The sequence below is a fragment of the Miscanthus floridulus genome, chromosome 8 (genome assembly GCF_019320115.1).
Source record: "Miscanthus floridulus cultivar M001 chromosome 8, ASM1932011v1, whole genome shotgun sequence".
Taxonomy (NCBI): domain Eukaryota; kingdom Viridiplantae; phylum Streptophyta; class Magnoliopsida; order Poales; family Poaceae; genus Miscanthus; species Miscanthus floridulus.
In genome coordinates, this window is record NC_089587.1 from 162,081,252 (window position 1) to 162,103,395 (window position 22,144).

General features: G+C 44.0%; 2 protein-coding genes across 3 annotated transcripts; one reads left to right on the forward strand and one right to left on the reverse strand.

The window, feature by feature from the left end:
• Window positions 1-4,964: 4,964 nt before the first annotated feature.
• Window positions 4,965-7,736, forward strand: LOC136477450 (monooxygenase 1-like). Its single transcript, XM_066475618.1, has 6 exons — window positions 4,965-5,075; window positions 5,359-5,505; window positions 5,632-5,688; window positions 5,799-5,967; window positions 6,089-6,317; window positions 6,457-7,736. Exons 1-6 carry the CDS (start codon window positions 4,996-4,998, stop codon window positions 7,002-7,004), a joined length of 1,230 nt encoding a protein of 409 aa, XP_066331715.1. The 5' UTR covers window positions 4,965-4,995; the 3' UTR covers window positions 7,005-7,736.
• Window positions 7,737-7,888: 152 nt separating this feature from the next.
• LOC136477449 (uncharacterized) lies at window positions 7,889-16,890 on the reverse strand. Of its 2 annotated transcripts, none has more exons than XM_066475615.1 (9): window positions 16,581-16,890; window positions 15,994-16,434; window positions 15,699-15,774; window positions 15,484-15,559; window positions 15,069-15,152; window positions 12,450-12,571; window positions 10,692-10,935; window positions 9,844-9,907; window positions 7,889-8,821 (listed from the first exon to the last, which is right to left on the reverse strand). In XM_066475615.1, the coding sequence occupies exons 2-9, from the start codon at window positions 16,385-16,387 to the stop codon at window positions 8,289-8,291; spliced, it is 1,593 nt and encodes a 530-aa protein (XP_066331712.1). In that variant the 5' UTR covers window positions 16,388-16,434; window positions 16,581-16,890; the 3' UTR covers window positions 7,889-8,288. The 2 variants fall into 2 exon arrangements, with proteins under 2 accessions (XP_066331712.1, XP_066331713.1); XM_066475616.1 differs by having other exon boundaries at window positions 10,692-10,932; window positions 16,581-16,889.
• Window positions 16,891-22,144: the final 5,254 nt, after the last annotated feature.

The window sequence follows — 22,144 nt, forward strand, 5'->3', positions numbered from 1 at the left end:
GATGACAATACATGAGTTGTAGTAATTTTCATAAGCTTTTCAAAAAGTTAAATATCATGATTTTTGGTTAAGTAGATCTTGAGTTATACTTGCTTAAATCTCTATGGCTGTTTCTGGCCAAACCCAGACAGGGTTTCCTTGTTCTTACTGTGGGGCCTTCTTAATAGTAGAATTAGCTTTAGGTGTTTCTAACAAAGTTGTTTATAATTTGCTAAGATTTATAAAAAGTCTAGAACAACATTTATTGGACATGTATAACTTCAGTTATAGCTGTTTAAAGTGGCATGTCATTTTCTATCCATATTTTAGACAGAGATGCATTCATTGGATTAATTGACCTTGTTATATGAAGAATCATCTTAAGATGATAATAAGAAAGTTGTAGATAACTCACCGAACTAGCTTGTGTTAAATTTTCATGGAATGTGTCCAAATAGTTTGTGAGTTATGACTGTTCTAAGTTGGTCTTCAGAAATTATAGCTCTCTGGAATTTCTGGACCAGGTTTGATAAATATGCCTATTTGACCTTGTTAACTTTGAAATCATGCTGAGAGGTTTAAATATGAATTGTAGACAATTTCATAAGATTTCCATATTGTCTTGTTGCATATCTTTTGGATTAGTACAACTCCTGTTATGAGTAAAATTAGCTGCTGCTGTTTGTAGCCTTGACTCGGTGATTGCCGTGAATAACTTGTTCGCTTGATATGAGTTGATGTGATGATTTAGATGCTAGGCCCTTAACTGAAGATGAGCAATTGTATATTAGGTTGTCTAAACTTGGTAAGTTAAAGTGATTTGAATAGAACTTAAGTAAACTAATATGCCATGCTTGATGTACTTGCTATCTCGATGCTTGGTTTGATGTGAATAGCTTGCTCTCTAAGTACTCATGTCATGTGGTGTAGCCTTGTGCTTGTCTTCAATGTTTCAGGTGATGCATCTTTTATTACCATTCCCCATATTCATACACTTGCATCGTTCATCTCAATTAGGTATGCTAGATGAACCACGTGTCGGATGGGATGTTGGAGCCAAACCCGAGGAAGGTGCATGGTGAACCTATCCCGAAGATGAAATGACTTAGCGAGTGTCATCTAACAAACACTGACCTAGTGTTGGATTCTAGGCAAGCCCCGGAGCATTCTAAGTCTCCCATGTTTTTACAAATATCTTGAGTATCTTTTATTGTTGATGATCCATTAAGTATAGGAATTGGTTGGAACCAATTGTTGCATTATATCCTTATCTTGTCCAGATAAAATCCTATGAATCCTAATTAAGTGTAGGATTGAATGATGCTTAGCTATGCTTAGACCGTTAGAAGTCGGGTGATTTCCTATCACCTGCGAGATGTAGGATGAGCTCTGGTCACGGTTGGCTATATTTGCTATCATAGAAAAGAACCATGTGTTAATAATGAAAAGAGACCGGACGGGATGATGGTAGTGCAGCAACAAGGCATGGAGGTCTTGGGTGTGAATCTATCCTCGTCTGTGTCGTTTAAGGACTGATTCGCTGTACGTCCTCATGTCATGTTGAACGCATGCCTATCACTTAGTTGGCCGGATAACTCGTTCCGACCGCGAAGCTGAGTAGCTCAACTCAGGCCGGAAGACCGAGAAGTGAAAGTGCGCACCCTGGCGGTAGTAAGGATGTGCGGGGAGCTATTGGCGTAAGTCCGAGGTGAGATTGACCACCTGGCAGAGTGGACTCCCTGAGGGTGTGGCGCTGCTCGGAGCCACGATTCCTGAGTTGTACCAAAGGTGACCCGAGGAAACCATTGATCAGGTGGATTGGGTGAGTGTTAGGAATACCCCTCCAGCTGGATAGGAATCGATTCGAATCGCCGTCTCTCCCGGATAGTGAGAACTTGACTGAGCAGCGGCAACGTAGATTCACTAAATTTAAAGATATGGTTAAATGATAATGATGATGATGATGATGATGAGCCATGAAATACCTAATATGGTTATTATTGTTTGCAACTTAATCAAGTGATTGATTAGTACAGGTGCTAATATAGATGGTAGGTAATGGCTAAAAGTCACTGCTAGTACAGGTAAATAATGCTAATGGTTACTCAAGCTTTTATGCAAAAAGGTTGTCCAGCCAGATCCACTAAATTAAGCTATGCATGATCCTTGGTGTCATTTGTTTTGGTTTTCGACGGGTAAGTCTGGCTGAGTACATTCGAGTACTCTGGGTTTATCCCACCATGTTGCAGGTGAAGTTCTCGGCCTGTTGAAGATGGTGGCTAACCGCCGGTGGGCTCGGTGATTCTATATTTACTTCTCATCTATATGCTTTTATCTGAGGATGTCACTTATGCTAGCAATGTATTTGGAACTTATATTAATGTAATCAATTGAAAGCTATGTTGTTTTCACTAATCGGTTTTGAAACCCAAACTTGTACTATTACTTGTGAACTCATTTGTAATATTATTTCCGCTGCAACTCTGCATATGTGATGTGTATTTGCTTAATCACGCAATCTTGGTTGTGATGTTGATTTACCGAGGTCCTTCGTGACATTCAGCGGACTACCGGGTTTATATAAGAGAAAGTATGTGTGTGTCAACGTGTTAGCGGGGACAGCCGTACTTGATCTTGTATAAATTGGGCGGTTCTGTCACAGCAGGTGAGCGGATAAGAGCGATAAGAAGAGAAACTGAGTGGATAGGAATAAGTAGATGAGTATTTTTTAGAAATGAAGGAGCGGAGTTGTTGCTCTGGTGTCGTGGGCCAGCAACAGGCTTAGAGCATTACCGATATAGAAAGTATCACATAGACTGGTAGGCTCGATGAGAATTGGCCCAACTAACAGAAGCCTGGTTCATTTCGGGCCTGAAATGGCTACGGAAGCTGGATTCTATTTTTCTACTTTTGTCGTACACAGCACAAGATTTACTCTATCTATCTTGACTACAATATATCTTAGAAATTCTTAGACGTATTATTTGATAAATACCATTTAATTGCGGCGAGATATCATGATTACTATATTTAGTTTAGCAATAGACATTCGGTCAAAAGTTTAGCAATAGACATTAATGGTATGTATGTGAGGAATGCTATTTTTAATCTAAATTCGGGGATTACTTGACCCAGGATCTCTTATAATTTGTAACGATTTTAAATAATTGAATATCTTATATTTCAGGATGGAATAAGTATCGACAAGAGTTTTGACATTGATACTAAACTTTTGTACTTTGTGCAATCTGTTTCCGTGATGATCTTTTGAGTTTACGAGACGTATTCAAATCCTTTATTTAGGTCTTGTTTGGCACAATTTCTTCACTAGCTTCACAGGTGAAGCTCCTGAACTACTCTCACGTAGGATTGAGGTGGGGTCAAGCTGCCGATGAGCACGACCATCGGGGGCTGAATAGGGTGGGGGCACGGACGTCGGGGATTGCGAGGAGATACGTGGAATAAGAAGATGAGAAAGAAGCCTGAACGGACAAGGAAGAAGAAATAGGAGATGAGGGGAAAAAGTGAAGAGCATTATGTCCATTTTATTCTTTTTGTCAACTATGAGGAGTTGTTTTGCCATGGGTCACCAAAATAACTTCATCTTCACCGGTATTGCGGAGATGAAGCCAAACAAATTGAGAGAATTTCTTATTTGACACTCGGAAAATGAGTCGTTCCTTTCTTGGCTCTGAAATTTTCTTCGTTCCCTATTTGACACTCACTTCAACTTTCATCCCTAATTTGACACTACCGTCAAATCCGTTTGCTAACGGTGTTAACTGACTGTTAAAAATACGTTTTTGCCCCTAGAAAAAAAAGCGGCGAAGCAAATTTGAGAGGAAAAAAACCTGCACCTTTTTTCAGCTGGGCGCATGCATCAGAGGCGGGCGCAGGTTTTTTTCTCTCAAATTTGCTTCGCCACTTTTTTTCTAGGGGCAAAAACGTCTTTTTAACAGCCAGTTAACACCGTTAGCTAACGGATTTGACGGTAGTGTCAAATTAGGGATGAAAGTTGAAGTGAGTGTCAAATAGGGAACGAAGAAAATTTCAGGACCAAAAAAGGAACGACTCATTTTTCCAGTGTCAAATAAGGAATTCTCTCAAACAAATTTGCTTCTCTAGTGAAGCAGAGCCCTACTGTCCTTACAAACAAAACAAAAGAAATTATTTATTTTACCCCGCTAGAAACTGTGAATTGTTTTGATCATCTAGAGAGAGTGTGACATGGTTTGAGCAACTAGAGACTTTGAATTAAACTAGCAATGTCAAAAAAGAAGAAGTGCATGACTGCCGACGTTCTAGGATTCAGTCTAAAATCGAATTTCGGTGAAATTCATCCATTTCGATGAGGTCTGAAACAACATTGTACCAGTCAATTTTAGTTGAATTCAAATTTGTAGTCAAGTATAGAGTTCAAAACATGCCTACAAGTTCTTATTTCAATATAGAAATGCAAACTTACCAAACTATAATTCATTTGTTTCATCTTCGTACCACTTGATCAAATTTTGGCTAATAAATTCAGTTTTATTAGCTAAATATTAGCATTTTGACTGGTCAAAATAAATGAACATCAGTCTAAAATTACTGGAATTTCTATATCTATCCATTTCTGTTTTAAGCCTGAATAGAGCGTTCGGCTGCAGGAAAGCAGTCGCTGCAGCTTTTCCTCACTTTGCAGATCAGTCGAAGACTTGAACAAATGGACAGGTTGCCACAATAAGCTTGTACGTTGTTGTTGTTTTATAAACCTGTTTCGATCGGCGTGGTCGCGCGACTGGTCGCCTCGAGCTGGCCACGGCGGCTGACTATTCCTCTCCTCATCGGGGTGAATGGTTTGCAATTCCATTCATTCAATTCAACGATGACGACGACGACGTGGGGGTTGTCGTTGAGAAGGCTTGCAGTGCGCTGGATTGCTTCGTCCATAAGTAGATGCCCACGGAAGAGAGGAAGGACGAAGCAAGCAAAGGAGCAGACGCCCACGGACGACGGACAAAGTAGGCAATAGGCATGGCGGAGGCGGAGGCCCATAGCGTCGTCATCGTCGGCGGCGGCATCTGCGGCCTTGCCACCGCTCTTGCTCTTCACCGGTACGTGAGCTCATTTGCTCCTCCTGCTCGTTAGTTAGTCAGTTAGTTAGTTAAATTAATTACGACTTAGGAGTGTTAAGTTCTCTCTTTTTTTGTTGACGCTTTTGGATGTCAGTATTGTATATCAGTGGTCAAATTTTCCGTTAACCATGTAGAGTGGAGGCAATATTTTTCTAAATTTCAGTTGCCGTATGCCCAAATGAAACCATGACGTCGTTGTATCAAAGTTTGGAGTTCTGATTAAAAAATGTTCAATTACTGCCGATGACTTGCACGCACCCAGGAAAGGGATTGCTAGTCTTGTGTTGGAGAAGTCTAGGAGCCTGCGAGCAGATGGCGCGGGCATTGGCGTCCACGCCAACGGATGGCGAGTCCTGGAGCAGCTTGGCGTCGCTGCGGAGCTCAGGGACACTGCCCATCTTATCACCGTGTATGTATGCTTGCTTCATTTACTTATATATACCAGCCTTAATTAGGAATCTGTATCGCTTGATTTGACCACCTATAACTATAATGCACTCAGATTAGATTAAGATTAAATGGGCAACAATTTCAGGTATCATGATGTGTGGCAGCAGGGAGACAAAACCAGCCGAGAAAAGGTTCCAGTAAGGTTAGTAGGAGCTACTACTACCTTCCTGATACGCTTAAGTACTGATGACTCGAACAAACCAAGCAGCAGTGCATTCAATCTTATTGGTTTCTTTGTTGATATAATATAAGGACGGAGCTCCGATGCTTAAACAGAAAGGACCTGATCGAGGCACTGGCCAAGGACATACCGGCAGGGACGATCCGATTCGGCTGCCGCATTGCTGCCATCGACGCGGATCCCGCCGGCGGCCATGGCGCCGTCCTGACAATGGCGGATGGTACTACCATGAAGGCCAAGGTAAACATAAACTTGCAGACAGAAGACGTCGGTCCCAGTACCTAACGTATTAGTTGACAATCGGCCATCTCCAATACCATTCTCCGCCTGAAATTGAACTCTGCCAAATCAAAATTTTCAGGTCCTGATCGGGTGCGAGGGCACCTACTCCGTGGTGGCTAAGTACCTCGGGCTGTCTCCGGTGAGAACAATCCCACGCCCAGTGCTGCGGGGTTTCACATGGTATCCGCATGGCCATTCTTTCGACAACGAGTTCCTGCGCCTGAGAGTTGGAGATTTCTTCATCGGGCGGTTAACAATCACAGACAATCTGGTCCATTTCTTCATAACAATGCCCAAACCTCCCACTGGTATTCACCCTCCTGGGATTTCTTTAGAGAAATACATCTTATTAGAAAAATCCATCCATTCCATCTTATAAATTCTTAATCCTATATGTTTTGACTACACCACTGCGCCTGCCTAGCTGATGATGCCATGAACGACCAGCAGATGTCAACACCAAGGACCTGAAGAAAGTGAGGGATGTCGCGCTAAAGGAGATGCAGGACGTAGGATGCCCCGCCGAGATCATCGACATCGTCCGCGACTCGGACCCGGAGTCGCTCAACTTCGTCACGGAGTTCTGGTACCGCCCGCCGTGGGAGGTCGTCTTCGGCAGCTTCCAGAAGGGCACCGTGACGGTCGCCGGCGACGCCATGCACGCCATGGGCCCGTTCATCGGGCAGGGCGGCTCCGCGGGGCTGGAGGACGCCGTCGTGCTCGCGCGGTCGCTGGGGCGGGCCGTGGACGACGCTGACGGTGCTGGGAAGGACGCCCCGGCCCCGGCGCGCGAGAAGATGATCGGCGAGGCGATCGGGGAGTACATCAGGGAGAGGAGGCCGCGGGTGGCGCTGCTGTCGCTCGAGTCCTTCATCATGGGGGCGCTGCTGGTGCGCTCGCCGTCTCCGGTCACCAAGCTGTTCTGCGTTGCCGTGCTCATTCTCTTGGGCAGCAAGTCGCTTAGGCATGCTTACTATGACTGCGGTCGCCTCTAGCTAGCTTACCACCTCCAGTATCTCTGTTTGTTTACCCAAAATATTCATAGCATAACATTTATATTACTAATGTAATTATGTAAGTTTGAGTACTACCAAGCGTGTGCATGTACGTCGCTAGCAAGCACAGGTAGAAACCAATAATCTACAGCATTGGGCATTCTGTAACACGCAGGTGGCCCTGGGCAATTGGCACAAGTGTGCACGACCAGCGGACTGTCCTAGTTGAGTTGTGCTACGTACGTACGTTGGCGCGTTCCCCATCTCTCTCTGCCTCAGCCCCAAGGTCCTTGCGCCGCCACTGTTGGCTTACCCGGCCCGACCCTCCGCAGCCTACGTCTACCTCTTCTTTTTCTTCATTTTTTTAGATCGCAAATCTACCTCTTCTACTAGCGCTATCACCATCCACCACCTGCAGGTAGAGCTATCTGCTGGGCGCCAACCCATGGCCACGGTCGACCTCATCGCCCTCCACATGTGGTCATGTACTCCTAAATCGGAGCGTTGGCCATGGTCTGCCGTAGCGACCGTTTGTTCCGAGCGACTGACACTTAGGTCCCCTCCTACAGTCCTACCTACCGAAAAAAAAATGTCATGACCCGACCCTATACAACCAACAAACAGGAGGATCCATTGCCCCTCGGCCCTCGGCCCTCCCACAATCACCATACTCGCAGTCGCATGTATGTGATCGGCAAAAGACCAGCAAGCAAGAGCATAGCATAGCTTAAGAAAAGAAAGTGCACTTGTTACTCTGTCAGTGTAGCAGCAGCTCTGCTGCCTACCACGACAATGAATTGTCAGCCTAAAAGCACAGCATGAATAAGAATGCTTGATCCCAGCAAGGCAAGCACAAGCATTAGCAGACGGGGAAAAAATCTAGGTAGCTAAAGCTCTTAAAGAGCTCTGACAATAATAGGCGAGCAGTACCTAGAATCTTCAGTCTTTCAGCGAAGGTATAATCTTCCTACCATGCTTTTACATTCATGAATCCATCTTTTCTTTTGCCCATAACAGGATTAAGATTTGCATTCTACAGTATATGCCATAACTGTCATGAAATGAGCGAGGAGTTGCAGATGCGAGAAAGGCGACATACAACACAGAAGCAGAGCTCAATCTGGTACCAGATGAGACAAGGCCACCGCCTGCCATGGATTTATATTGGAAGGAAAATTTGAAACTTCAGAAACTGTAACAGGACTGCTGCTACGTCAGATCGAAGGCGTCAGGTATAGGATTCTTCAGCAAAAGGATATGATACAAATCAGCTGCAGGCTTGGCTCATCTGCGGTGGTGGTAGTGCCTGCTGTCATGCCTGTCTCTGTCTCTATCCCTAGAATGGCGTGACGACATCTCAGAGCTCGAGCTGTAGTGGCCCGAGTACTGCCTGCTGGGGTATGAATGCGGGGTCCAGGCACCATCGTCTGCTGGCACTGGCAGATTATCATAACGAGGCGGGCTTCTCCACACCCTGTCTGAGTGTGACCTCCCTAAGCTTGGGCTCAAAGGCCCATAATCGTGGGAATGGTATCTCGATGAATAATGATCAGCACCGGGAGGTCCTCTGTCATGGTAATCCCTCGAATCCAATGAGTGGTGGCGGCCTGAGGACTGGGGCGGGGCGCTACCCCACAGCCACTGGTCACCATTCTCTGGGATGGGGGCGTTTATTCCAGGGAACTCCACTGTCATCCTTTTCTTAGGTGGGGATGCCTCAGCTTGCTCTGAAAGCTCTCCCTCCTCGTACTCTAGTTTCACCTCACCATCTCCAAATATGGTGATACCAGAAGGTTTATCTTCATCGTCAACCACATCTAAAAAGCACAATCAGTGAGCAACAATATCATGATGAAAACATCTGCTATAAAACTTATGCGATGCCTAATGTAAACAAATACAGACACTTTGAATTCACATGCCATCCTGATGGTGATGCTGTTCACTGTATGACTTCCATATAGGAATGAAGCTAATTGGATTGCAGGTGCGAGTAAGATAAAACGATGTATATAATTGATTGGTCAAACAGGCCTAGTAAAAAAAATGGTTTAAAGAACTAACCCAATGCAACTTTGTGGTTTTCATGGTAATTAAGGTGGTAAGGCGAGGCGTGGCGAGTGACTACCGCCTTACGGTTAAGCGACTAAAGCGTGAGGAGGCGATGCCTTACGAATTTAAGACTTAAAACTGCAGCTTAGAGCAGCAGATGATGAAGAAAAAAGAAAAGGAAAAAAGAAAAAGAAAGGAGTAAGAAGTGGGCTGGCCCAGCCCACCAGGAGGCCCATGTGCCCCTCCCCCTCCTGGAGTGGCTTATCCCAACCCCCTCCTACTCCTCTCTCGTTCTCCACCGTTCCGCCTCCACTCGTCTCCCGGCTTCCCTCCACGGCTCCGCCCCTCTCTCTCCGGATGAGCTGCTCTGCTTCCCTCTCTTCGGATGCGCTGCTCTGCTCCCCTCCCTCGCTGCTTCCCTTTCAGATCTACAGCTGCCGCCCTCCCCTTCCAGATCGAGCAAACGGCGGCCAGGAGATGGCGGAATCGAGCGGAATCGAGCAGACGGCGGAATCGACGAGGAGACGGCGGAATAGAGAGGGCCAGCATCAGAATCAATGAGGAGACGGCGGAATCGAGGGGGCGTCAGCATGCACATAAGGCAACAAGGCACCACCTTACCCCTAAGGCGAGCCTGGAGCGCCCCGACGCTTAAGCGACGATTAAGCGACACCTTAATAACCATGGTGGTTTTCCTTTTAACTAGAGTACTCCAAACTATGAACATCAGAAAAGGAAAGTTTGCATACTTCGCAAATATTAAAATGTATACTGAAGTTGGGCTTACCTAGGTAGCCCGGAGGATACCCTAACTCACGCATTCTATGCAGCCAAGGAGGGGGATCATTTTCCTGCAAAAAATAGTTATACTTACAATGTGATTCTACCATTCTGAATTCAAAATAAACTTTGTACAGTTAAGTCAATTATTTGTTCAGCATGAGAGATCATTCGATCCCAAAAAAAAATGAAAAACACATAAGTCACTAGTACTCCTGTAGCAAAATGAATGTCTGCTCAGAGGGCTACCAGATTAAGTGCGACAACAAGTAACTTTGCAGTGTTATTACCACTTTGTTGAGGCTTCTTGCATCATTTGCTAATAGGAAAGTGACTAGGAAAAGCTTATTGCAAATGTTATACCAGCAGGACAACACAACAAATGCAGTTAGTTGCATATAAACATGATGTGGATCTTTCAAGTATGGACATAAAAATCTATTAATCATGGTTGATGGTAAAGAAGACAAAGGGTATTGCACTCCACAAAATTACTTAACCTTGAACAACAGGAACCTCATACAGTTATCCAAACAATAAACACAACACTTGAATAGACAAAAGTTGCTATTTCAACACATATATGCTATTTCATTAAGTGTACAAACATGATGTGCAAAACTAACCGAACTCATATGGGTCATGTATTGAGAGTAATAAACTAATGATTTTCATCTCATGAATGCTAAAATGTAGTAGTATTTCATTGCTAATAGGAATGCAAATAAATGTCATTTTTATCTCACTCTAAATGCATCATAATACTTATTGCACTGGTAGGACAAGTCAAACACAACCATCTTATCAATAAAATCAGGATGTTCAAACTTAGACTGCAACTGATATAGTCATTACCCCGATCCCCAAGCACTGTCTAGTTTCAGGTCCCAGTACTCCAGCTTTCAGATCATCAAATTTGCCAGGCATTTTCTGGTAGTATCGATTTTGTACACGGTTCACATTAGATTGGTTTCTTTTCAAATTATGCTGCTTTCGGGCATTGCTAATTGCAACGTTGTCCCGAGGCTTTGGGCAATCCTTCAGAGCATGGCTATAAGAACCACAATTGAAGCAGCGTGAATCGTCCTTATCCGCCCTGCTGTCAGAGAATCAAGGTGCATCAGTTGTTGGTCCAAGTGAAAATGTAATTACAACATTAACAATGAGAAATTGAGAACGGTCGTCAAAAGCCAAAAATGGAAGTCTATCTTTGGAAGAATAATAACAAAATGCCAGAACAAACAGACAGTGCCATAACAAAAAACTAAGCACACGAATTTTAAGTATTATAGCCAGACAATGGGAGAACAAGATAATGCCACATGAACTATTATCAGCTGTTAAAGGACCATTTCATGCATAATTTTGTAATTTATCTAGTAAACAATAACAGTGAGTTACAACTAATTAATAACAAGGCACCCAGACTTGCCACAAGATAAGCAAATGAGGGACAATTTATCCATTAGCCTATTGATTCTGAGTGCATATACATTAATACCGCCAAGATTTTTCCTCTAAACAATTGTAGGGATAAATTTGAGACAATAGCTTAAGTGATAGACCTCTATAACTCTTGTGCTTATCTATCTAGGAAGCTTATCTTAGGAGTAGTTGGAGCATATGTCAGCACCTTATCTTCTTATCTTGCTTTAGCATCTAATTTAGCATCTACTTAGAATATGCTGTAATCCTTTCTTAAGTTGCAAGTTTGCTACTCCTATATGTATCCAATCCTGCCATGGTTTGTGGCATGGCTAAGTAATAGAGAAAATCTGCCCCAAATACCTGTGTCTTTGGCTAACAATAAGCAGATAGATTAAGATACACACATGAAAATGGTTGATTGATGAATATTGAGACAGTAAATATCTAAAAAATTGACAACGATTGAAGCCCCTAAATGGAATGCAGGAAAATCCCTAATTCATGTGGAAGTAGAACATTTTCATGCATAACGGAATTCTGTCAAAATTCGAGCATTCCAAACAGGTCTTAAATGATCAAGAAAAATGGCAATTTCTTTGTAGATGGTGACAATAATGTCAGAGTTCATATCTGGGAGAAGGAAAAAAAACATAAGGAAACTAACAAGCTCCATAGTTTTCTTTACACGTCAGGCAATATCAAGACAACTAAGGACAGTACACATATACACAAAGCAGTTAATAATAAGAGTAAAATTCACCAGTGGTCCCTAAACTTGCACGGCGGTGCTATCTGAGTCCCTAACTCACAAATCTTGATTTTTGGGTCCCTAAACTTGTATGGCAATGCCATCTGGGTCCCCAGCTCTCGAATTTTGATTTTTTAAGTCCTAGAACTTGTATAGTGGTGTCATCTAGGTCCCTAAACTTGCACGTCAACACATAATTAGCATGCCACATTAGCGTCATATGTATGTTCATGTGCAAGTTCAGGGGGCCTAGATGACACCACCATATAAGTTTTAGGACTCAAATATCAATATTCGAGAGTTGGAGACCCAAATGACATTGTCATACAAGTTTAGGGACCCATAAATCAAAATGCAAGAGCTAGGGACCCAGATGATACCACCGTGCAAGTTTAGAGATCGCCCGTGAATTTTACTCTTAATATAATAACCTCTACCTTTCAGTGTTTGATGAATCACCCAGAGGAGTCGAGCCCAAGGTAAACTCCCGATCATACAGTGGAACAGAATCATCATCTACGGTATCACTTTCCCTTGCTTGGTTATCCACCCAAAATGACTTGTAAGGATAAGAAAAAGAAGAAAACAGAACAAGGTGAATAACTATATTCCAGTTAAGTATCCCACGAAAAGCAGAAATGAATCATACAGCCAATTGTCTAAAGATTACATCAAATGTTAGATACATATCAGTAACAAAGGACAGGAGACTATGCCCATGTTCGAATATGTGGTACTAAAACAACGTGTTTCAAAGGAAAAATAATAAAAGCATATGGCTGCAAGTGGGAACTAACACTGGATTCAGATTCCAAAGTTTATTACTGTTGAATACAAACACAGTTGTAGCATATTTGACATTCTGGGAAGGGATGAGATTGATTTAATTTCCAACATGTCCTCAAAGGATCAAAGTGTATCTAAACGAAGGGGCTAATGTCACCAAATAAATAGAAAGAAGACGGATCAAGGATCAAAAACATGCAAGTCCCTACTGCAAACTTAAGGTTTATACATGGGAAAAAATTCAAATTAGCACAGTTACATGCACTATGAGATGCCAATAAAGGACATCCTCACCTTAGCAGGTAGCTAAGGCAGGAGTGACAGCTTACCAAGAAGAAGAATACCTTGGCAATGGAAAGAAGAAACATAAAAAAAGGCAAATGGGAAAACATTGAAGGCAAGAATACATTAGAGCATCTCCAAGAGTCTCTACATGGCTCTTCATCACAAATTACAAAATTTCAAAAACAAAATAAAAAATCAGGCTCCAATGGACTTTCTAAACCACTCTTTCCACTCTCCAGAACCACCCTTCTCACTCTCCACTAATGAAGAGGCTAAATCACTCTCTAAATTCAATATATGGTAGTTCTATCATCAATTTTTCACAAGGAAAATTATGACAAGCCATTGAAGTATATATATAAAGAGAATATTCATGGGATGGCTCTCCAAATAGAGATATAGAGATTGAAGTCTAGAGAGAATCTTGGAGTTGCTCTTAGTTCTCACGTCCTCAGAAGCACGGACACAGCAGGGAAGGGGCGTATCCCGTATCGGATACGTATACGCCTGGGATACGGGCGGGATACGTATCCGCGGCGTATCCGCATATCCTAGCTTATTTGGGCTGGAAACTAACGATTGGAAACGTTTCGGCCCAGTCGATACGGCTCAGCCGGCCCAATAGCTTACCACCATCCCACCTTTGACCTACTCCCGTCTCCCGACCCCTCCCAGTCTCCCACGCGCAGCCACCTCCGCCTCCGCCTCCGCCTCGCGCAGGTCCGCCTCCGCCCTCGCCGGCGACCAGCCTCCGCCCTCACCGCCAGCCCGTGCAGCTCGCCCCCGCAGCGCCTGTCCCCTTCCGCCACGCACGCCTTGAGGACGGACACGAGCGTGCACCCGTCAGGTGCCGATCCCGGGGCCGCTGACGCCCGCATGGCACCGTAGACCCGCAAGGCCTCGCCGGCGCTCCAGGACGAGTACGCCCCGACGAGCGCGTTCCAGGAGAAGACGGTCCGGGCGGGCATTCCGTTGAACAGGCGACAAGGGCATCCCCGACCAGCCTCCGCCCTCGCCGGCGACAAGGAGCCCCCTGCTTAGGTGAGTTCCTCTCCCTCCCCAATCCAATTTAGAGCTGAGCCAGTGCGCCATGCCCCATTAGGCCAAAGGCCATTACCCCTTCCTGATTACTGATTAGAGCCTTTTTTATTTTGTCCAATGTTCATTGTCCAGTATGGCATCTCCAAATTTTAGTAGTGCAGGTAGTGCTAGTGCTACTGCTAGTGGTAGTGTGGGATCTGGGTCCAGAGAAACAACTGATATCAAGGCTCAGCTGTGGGATCATGTTATTCTGAGTGTAATAGACCTTAAATGTCTCTATGTTGAACTTGAACATCTATTTTGCAATTGAATATGCATTGTTATCTATTTATTAATAAAATAGTTAAAACGTATCCGCGTATCGGGTTGTTTAAGAAATTGCCGTATCCGCGTATCCGTATCCTTCCGATACCGATACGTGTATCTGTATCCGTGCTACTCTGCTCACGTCAATCAATTAGATTTTTCTAGAGCACCTATAGCTATTTGGACACATGTTGCAAGAAATTACAACTTCCGAAGCCCATTCCAGAAGTTGCTTCCTGCAACATGTGTCAAAAATAGTTTTAGATTTTTAAACTTTACTTTTTTATTAAAAAAAATAAGTTTTTAGTTATAGAAAACAGCCTTCAAAAGTTAAAATAGTTGTAGTTTTTTTTTGTTATAGATATAGAAAAAAAATGGAAACTAAAATGCATGCAGTCTTCAAAAGTCAAAAAGTATGACCACCTCTGTACATTTAGTTTCTTAGATCACAAATAATTAAGATAGGTTGTATGTTGACGGTCATGCTAATGTCCAAATAACATCCATCTGAAGCCAGAGCATAATGAGAAAAAAGGAAGACAACACAAAATAAATCACCAATGACATATTCAAAGTAATCATATATTATTGTTTTTTTGGACATTGCCAGGTCAATTTCAACAAAATGACATACATACCACAGCACAAGATTTCTCAGAACCAACATGTAATGCTGGATAATAAGTCTCTTCACCACTTTCTAAGGTCCCTTCCACAGCTTCCTGTTATTTCCAGAAGGAAAATAAATATCACAAAATAAGCTTCAATTCTATCATTTCTAAATAATTCTTTCTGAATGCATTATCTTCTTGTACTGATAGGTTAAAAGGACAATACTGAATCGCTGCAAAGAAACAATTGAGCGAGTAAGAAGACTTCAAAATTGCAAGAACTGGAACAAGTCCTGTTATGTTCCTTTATTTCTACTCCCCCATATTCCCACAATAGAAACAGCTAAACTCATCTACGGCACTGTCAAAGACTAAGGACATACAAATAAAAATGAATGGAGGCACGTACATTAGAAGCATACATAATTGTAGGGAACAGTACCTTCAAATGGTGCTGCCTTCTGGCCTGCCACTCAGACCATTGTTGCATCAGTTGCATAAGCTTTCTTTTGCTTTCCCTGAGATATTAAGATACCAATACTATTAAAAAATAGCCAAATGGTTTAAAAATATTTTCTGGAGCATGAAAGTTGCTACCACAAAATGGCATGTGCTAGCATTGATATTAGTGAGAATAGAAAGCATCTTGTAATTAACCTTGTCAAATCACTGTAGATGACACGAATAGAAGGCTCCTTTGATTCTACACGAGCTCTTTTAACTCCTCTCGAGGCTAAAAATGTCACATTAAGGAACAACAACAGCTACAAATTTTCCCCCAAGTCGCAATAACATGTTTAGAGTCCCAGCAGTATAAGCAAGAGTCTGTGCTTCTTATGCTAGCACAGTTCCCAGGATTCAATGGAAACAAATGAATCTTCAGAAAACATAGACACTTGCAGCTGCAGAAGTATATTAGCAGAAATACATAATAGTCCATTCAATAGGATACGACTTTCTTCAACAGAGATGCTGTTTGACTCAAAAATTGGTGCATTTTCAGTCCCGTCGCCCTTGTCCAGCTTGACCTCAAAACCAATCACAGTCTGCACAGCTGCAACACTGGTCATGGGATGAATGGAAGCATCTAATAGCTGATCCTTTCCAACCACTACGTCATCATCCGTGAGGTCCATATCTTCCACTTGCCCCTCTTCAAGATCCAGGTTCCCAGCAGATGGCTTGGGATTACTGCCCACAACACCAGCTTCCCCTTCTGGTTGGAGTTCAGATGCCAGAGGCTCCGCCCCATTCACATCAGGAGCCTTAACCTGAACGTCTGCCCCTTCATCTTTCGCATCAGCTTCGCAAGGTGCCTCAAGGCTGATGAACTCGTCTGATGCCATTTCTTTGCGGGGCAAATACACTATGCATTCAACATTCCGGACCGAATCTGCAGCGAACAGTATATACTCGTAATTATATCAATCCGAATGCAGATAGCTTACGTTAGGGTTTGGGTCCGAAACCAGGGAGAGTTTATTGGGTGCTCACGAAGGGAAGGGAAGAGAAGGGAAGGGAAGGGAAAGGAAGGCATACCTTGTAGGTGCTCGTCGTAGGGCCGACGAAGACCTGGCGGAGGGCGGCGGAGGGCCGGCAGCGTTCGTCCAGTCGTCGCAACCAGGAAAGAAAAAACCCACGAGAGATACGGAGAGAGAGAGCGTGGTGGCCGGGGTGGGGAGGACGAGGCGGTGGAGGTGGCGCGCGCTGGCCGGCGCAGCGGGACCCAGCCAGCGGCGGGCGTCGGCGGCCGCAGGAGGATGCTCGGGCGGCGGCGCTCCCAGGTCACGCGTCACGGCCTCGTCCTACTCGCGCGAGTCGCGAACTCGCGATAGGGGAGAAATTCCAGCGAGTTCAACAAGGAGGAGGGGTAGTCTCGTCTTTTCCCATGTCCTAAACAGTGAAAACAGCCGTCTGGAATTAGGAAACGAGAGAAATCCTCAAAATCCCTTATATATGCAAAAAAAAAAAAAATCACGGGGTTAAATTTCAAAAAACACGTGAATTGGATGTCGAGGGACGTACGAACTCAGGGTTAAATATTAAAATTTCTCTATTTCCTAGTGTTTGGCTCCCTTTATCACATTGATTCCTAAAGTAAACAATCCAAAAGGTGTCAACGATTTAGACCTATTTCCCTTCTGAAATGTGTATTCAGAATAATAGTTCATTTCTATCTAATTTCCATGTCTCAATATTGATTTTTTCATCTAGCTAAGAGCATCTTCGAGAGTTCCCTAAATATTCTTTCTAAAAAGTCCACGTTTGCCAACTCTTAAAAGGGTATTGGGAGGGGAAAAAAAGGTCATCTCTAATAATTTCTAATATTTCACTTCTAAAAAATCAATTTTTTTACCGGCCTTTTTTCGCACGAGTCTGTTCGTGCTCGCGCAATACGTATGCCGCCGCTGCCTCCTTTTCCTTCCTGTTGCCCTAGCCCTGCTCCTCCCAGCCGGCGTTGGCAATTTCCCCGCACCATTTTTTCGTCCCAGCCCACGATTCCCTGCCGCAGCTAGCCAGCTGTCGACGAAATATGGTCGGCAGTCTACCTAGGGCTATGCCCAAGGTAGTAGATTGTCGGCAGACAGATACGCAAGCCACAAATAAGACGGTGACGCAAGACAGACACGAGGTTTTATTCAGGTTCGGCCGCCAAGAAGGCGTAATACCTACGTCATGCGTCTGATTGTATTGCTGTATGTCAATGAGAGATGTTTTTTAGAGGGGTCCTCTGCCCACCTTATATAGTCCGGGGGGCAGGGTTACAGATCTGGAAACTAATCCTAGCCAGTTACAATTGCCATAGGTGGCCGGATAAGGATTCCTATTCTAACCGACCAGGGTCTTGCTTGATCGCCAAATCTGTCTTGACTCCTTGCGCGGGACTCCGAACAGGTTAGCCGGGCCGCGCGTCGTCTTTTGGTGGACCGAGCCCTCTGATCCGGGCCAGCCCAAGCCTAGCCGTAAGGGTATAGGGGTTAATACCTCCACAGCTAGTCCCCGAGCACCATGTATTATGCTGCGACACGCCGTTTGATCTCCTTCGACTAATGCAATCCGTCTTCATGTCATTTGCAACTGATTGAAACATTGACCAATCAAATACGCCAACATTCTGATCAACACAGAGAGCAGTAGACCACGATTATAGAAAAAAGAAAAAGATTTCTTTCCTGATCAAGTGTGCCCACTTGTATTTCTAAAAAGAAATGTAAGTGACCCTTGTATAGTAGTTGTTATGGCCAACAGTCAGAGCGTAGGGGTCGATTAAATAAACACATTCACCACAAGGTGAAGTGTGCACACTTAGTCCCCGAGCCTGGTAGTAGGTGATGTAGGCACGTGGTGCCAGGGTCTAAAAAGAATTCCCATTCAAGTTGAAAATCCAACCATAATACAAGCGATACGAGATGCGCCGGCAGGTGCATCGTACCGATGTAGTCCCCGAGCTTGCTGGAAAGCAAAGTATAAGCCTTGTAGCAAGGTCTAAATAAATGTCTCTCGACTGTATGTGAGTACAAATCACATGTAGCCAAGGTGAGCAGTCTCCAAGCAATGGTCGGGACAGTTCCCGAGCACGATAGTAATCCTGACAATCAGTCAAAGCGTAGGGATCGATTAAATAAACACATTCATCGTAAGGTGAAGTGTGCCCACTTAGTCCCCGAGCCTGGTAGTAGGTGACGCAGGCACGTGGTGCCAGGGTCTAAAAAGAATTTCTACGGAAGTTAAGAATCCAATCGTCGTACAATCAATACGAGATGCACCGGTAGGTGCATCGTACCGATGTAGTCCCCGAGCTTGCTGGAAGACGAAGTATAAGGCTTGTAGCAAGGTCCAAATAAATGACTCTCAACTGTATGTGAGTACAAATCACATGTAGCCGAGGAAAGCAGTCGCCGAGCATTGTTCAGAACAGTCCCCGAGCATGACAGTGGTCGGAGCAGTCCCCGAGCACGATAGTGGTCTGGACAGTCTCCGAGCACGGTAGTGGTCTAGGCAGTCCCCGAGCACGGTAGTGGTCTGGGCAGTCCCCGAGCATGATAGTGGTTTGGGCTGTCCCCCGAGCACAACCGTGGTCTGGACCATTGAAAGGTCCTAATATGGCTAGAGGGGGGGTGAATAGCCTATTTAAAAATCTACAAATCAACTAGAGCAATTTGATTAGTATGACAAATAGCGTAATGCAAACTTGCTCTAGCTCTACAAGGGTTGCAAGCCACCTATCCAACAATTCTAGTTGCAATGATTACTTAGGCACACAAACTTGCTATGTAATTACTCACTAAGAGCTCTCAACCTTGCTACTCTAAAGAGCTCAACTAGATGAATATAAATAATAAAGCAAGCTCTCAAATCTAATTACACTAAAGAGCTTGTGTCAACTAGTTTGCAAGAATGTAAATAAGTGAGTAAGGTGATTATACCAACGTGTAGGGGATGAACCAATCATAAGATGAATATATAGCCAATCACCGAGAGAATGCCAAAGACAAGAGACAATCGATTTTCTCCCGAGGTTCACGTGTTTGCCAACACGCTACGTCCCCGTTGTGTCGACTAACACTTGGTGGTTCAGCGGCTAAGAGGTGTTTCACAAACCTCGTCCACACGATTGGACACCGCAAGAACCGACCCACAAGTGAGGTAACTCAATGACACGAGCAATTTACTAGAGTTACCTTTCGGCACTCCGCCGGGGAAGGTACAACTCCCTTCACAATCACCGAAGGCAGCCACGAACAATCACCAACTCGTGCCGATCCTTCACCGCTGCTCCAACCGTCTAGGTGGTGGCAACCACCAAGAGAAACAAGCGAAATCCGCAGCGCAACACGAATACCAAGTGCCTCTAGATGCAATCACTCAAGCAATGCACTTGGATTCTCTCCCAATCTCACAATGATGATGGATCAATGATGGAGATGAGTGGGAGGACTTTGGCTAAGCTCACAAGGTTGCTATGTCAATGAAAATGTGCAAGAGTTGTCCCTTGAGCCGGCCATGGGGCTATAAATAGAGCCCCCATCAAATAGAGCCGTTGTACCCCTTCACTGGGCAAAACACGCTCTGACCGGACGCTCCGGTCATACCGACCGGACGCTGGCCCTCAGCGTCCGGTCGCCCGATGGATGCCACGCGTCACCAGCTTCAAACGCTGTTCGTCAGATTTCAACGGCTATGAAGCTGACCTGACGCTTCGGTCAAAACTGACCGGACGCTGAAGCCCCAGCGTCCGGTCATTTCCAGTAAGCTCCCCGAGGCATGTTTTTTCGACCAGACGCGTCCGGTCCACCTTGACCGGACGCAGACCAGCGTCCGGTGCTCAACCCTACCCACTGTGCCGTCTGACAGCTCGACCGGACGCAGCCTTTCAGCATCCGGTCGCTGAGTGACCCAGCGTCCGGTCAGTAGACCGACGCCAGCATCATTTCGACCAACTCCATTTCAACTCTAACTTCTTCACCCTTGCTCAAATGTGCCAATCACCAAGAATTTTGCATCCGACGCAATAGAAAATAGACATTTCATTTTTCCAAAAGCGCCGAATCGACCCAAACCCATCTCAACCCTGCAAACACCTTGTGCACATGTGTTAGCATATTTTCACAAATATTTTCAAGGGTGTTAGCACTCCACTAGATCCTAAATGCATATGCAATGAGTTAGAGCATCTAGTGGCACTTTGATAACCACATTTCGATATGAGTTACACTCCTCTTAATAGTACGGCTATCTATCCTAAATGTGATCACACTCACTAAGTGTCTTGATCACTAAAACAAAATGGCTCCTACATTTTATACATTTGCCTTGAGCCTTTTGTTTTTCTCTTTCTTCTTTTCCAAGTTCAAGCATTTGATCATCACCATGCTATCACCATTGTCATGATCTTCGTCATTGCTTCATCACTTGGAGTAGTGCTACCTATCTCATAATCATCTTGATAAACTAGGTTAGCACTTAGGGTTTTATCAATTAACCAAAACCAAACTAGAGCTTTCAATCTCCCCCTTTTTGGTAATTGATGACAACCCTTATACAAAGATATGAATTAAAGTTCATTTGAATCCATGTTGCTTGCCCAAGCTTATTTACCATATGTAAAGGGTATAGGCAAGTTTCATGAACTCCATATGGTAGTAATTGCTCCCCCTACATATGTGCTAAGAGTTTGGATTGTAGCTTGCACATATGCTTAGATAGGAAATATAGGAGTCAATTTCTACCAAATGATGCTAAGGTATAAGAGATGGACCTTTGAAGCGTGATACCAATCGGAGTGCACCAATATACCATCCTTAGCACCATTAGTAACTAGACATACACAAAAACTAGAATACCCCATGAGATCAACATTAAAAGCAAGGGTCTAGTTTTCATAATGTGAGCATGAGTCTAGTTACTTTTAGCCTATGCATGCTAGTTTTTTATTTCATCATTCAAACCTATAACTAACATACACCACACAAGCATGAATGTTGAAACTTGGAATTTGTACCATGCGAGCAAATATATGAAATGTTCATTCAAATGCATCATACAAGTTTATGAGCTTGCTCCCCCTACTTGTGTGCTCAAAATTTTAATTGATCCCTTTCCTTTAGCATATCTCTCCCCTTATGTCCAATGCTCCCCTATCACTCATATCTTTGTTTCTCTCCCCCTTTGTCAACAATTAGCACAAAAGGTGAGCTTAAATTATGGATAGGTTGGGGTGAAACCATGTGAAATAAGGATCATTTTCTCAATTTTGGTTCAATCTAGATTACTTGCAAAAGATATTTAACTCGGTTTGATCCAAGGACAAGCTTCTTCACACCTCCAAATAAGGGTTATCTTGTACCATGTTGAGTTAAACACTTATAGCTCATTTTCTAAATCAAACACTAGGTTTACAAGCCCACAAACATGTCATATGCTACCACTAGATCATTTCAAACATACAAGCAATAGTGGTACCATATAAGCATTAAATTCATTTGATTTTCATGAATGAGCCTAGGACATGATAGGAATGACTAGATGCTCTAAACAAGTCCTTAGTAATGAATGGATGACATGTCAATCAACTTTACCTTGCTTTGCTCGAAGGAGAGGCA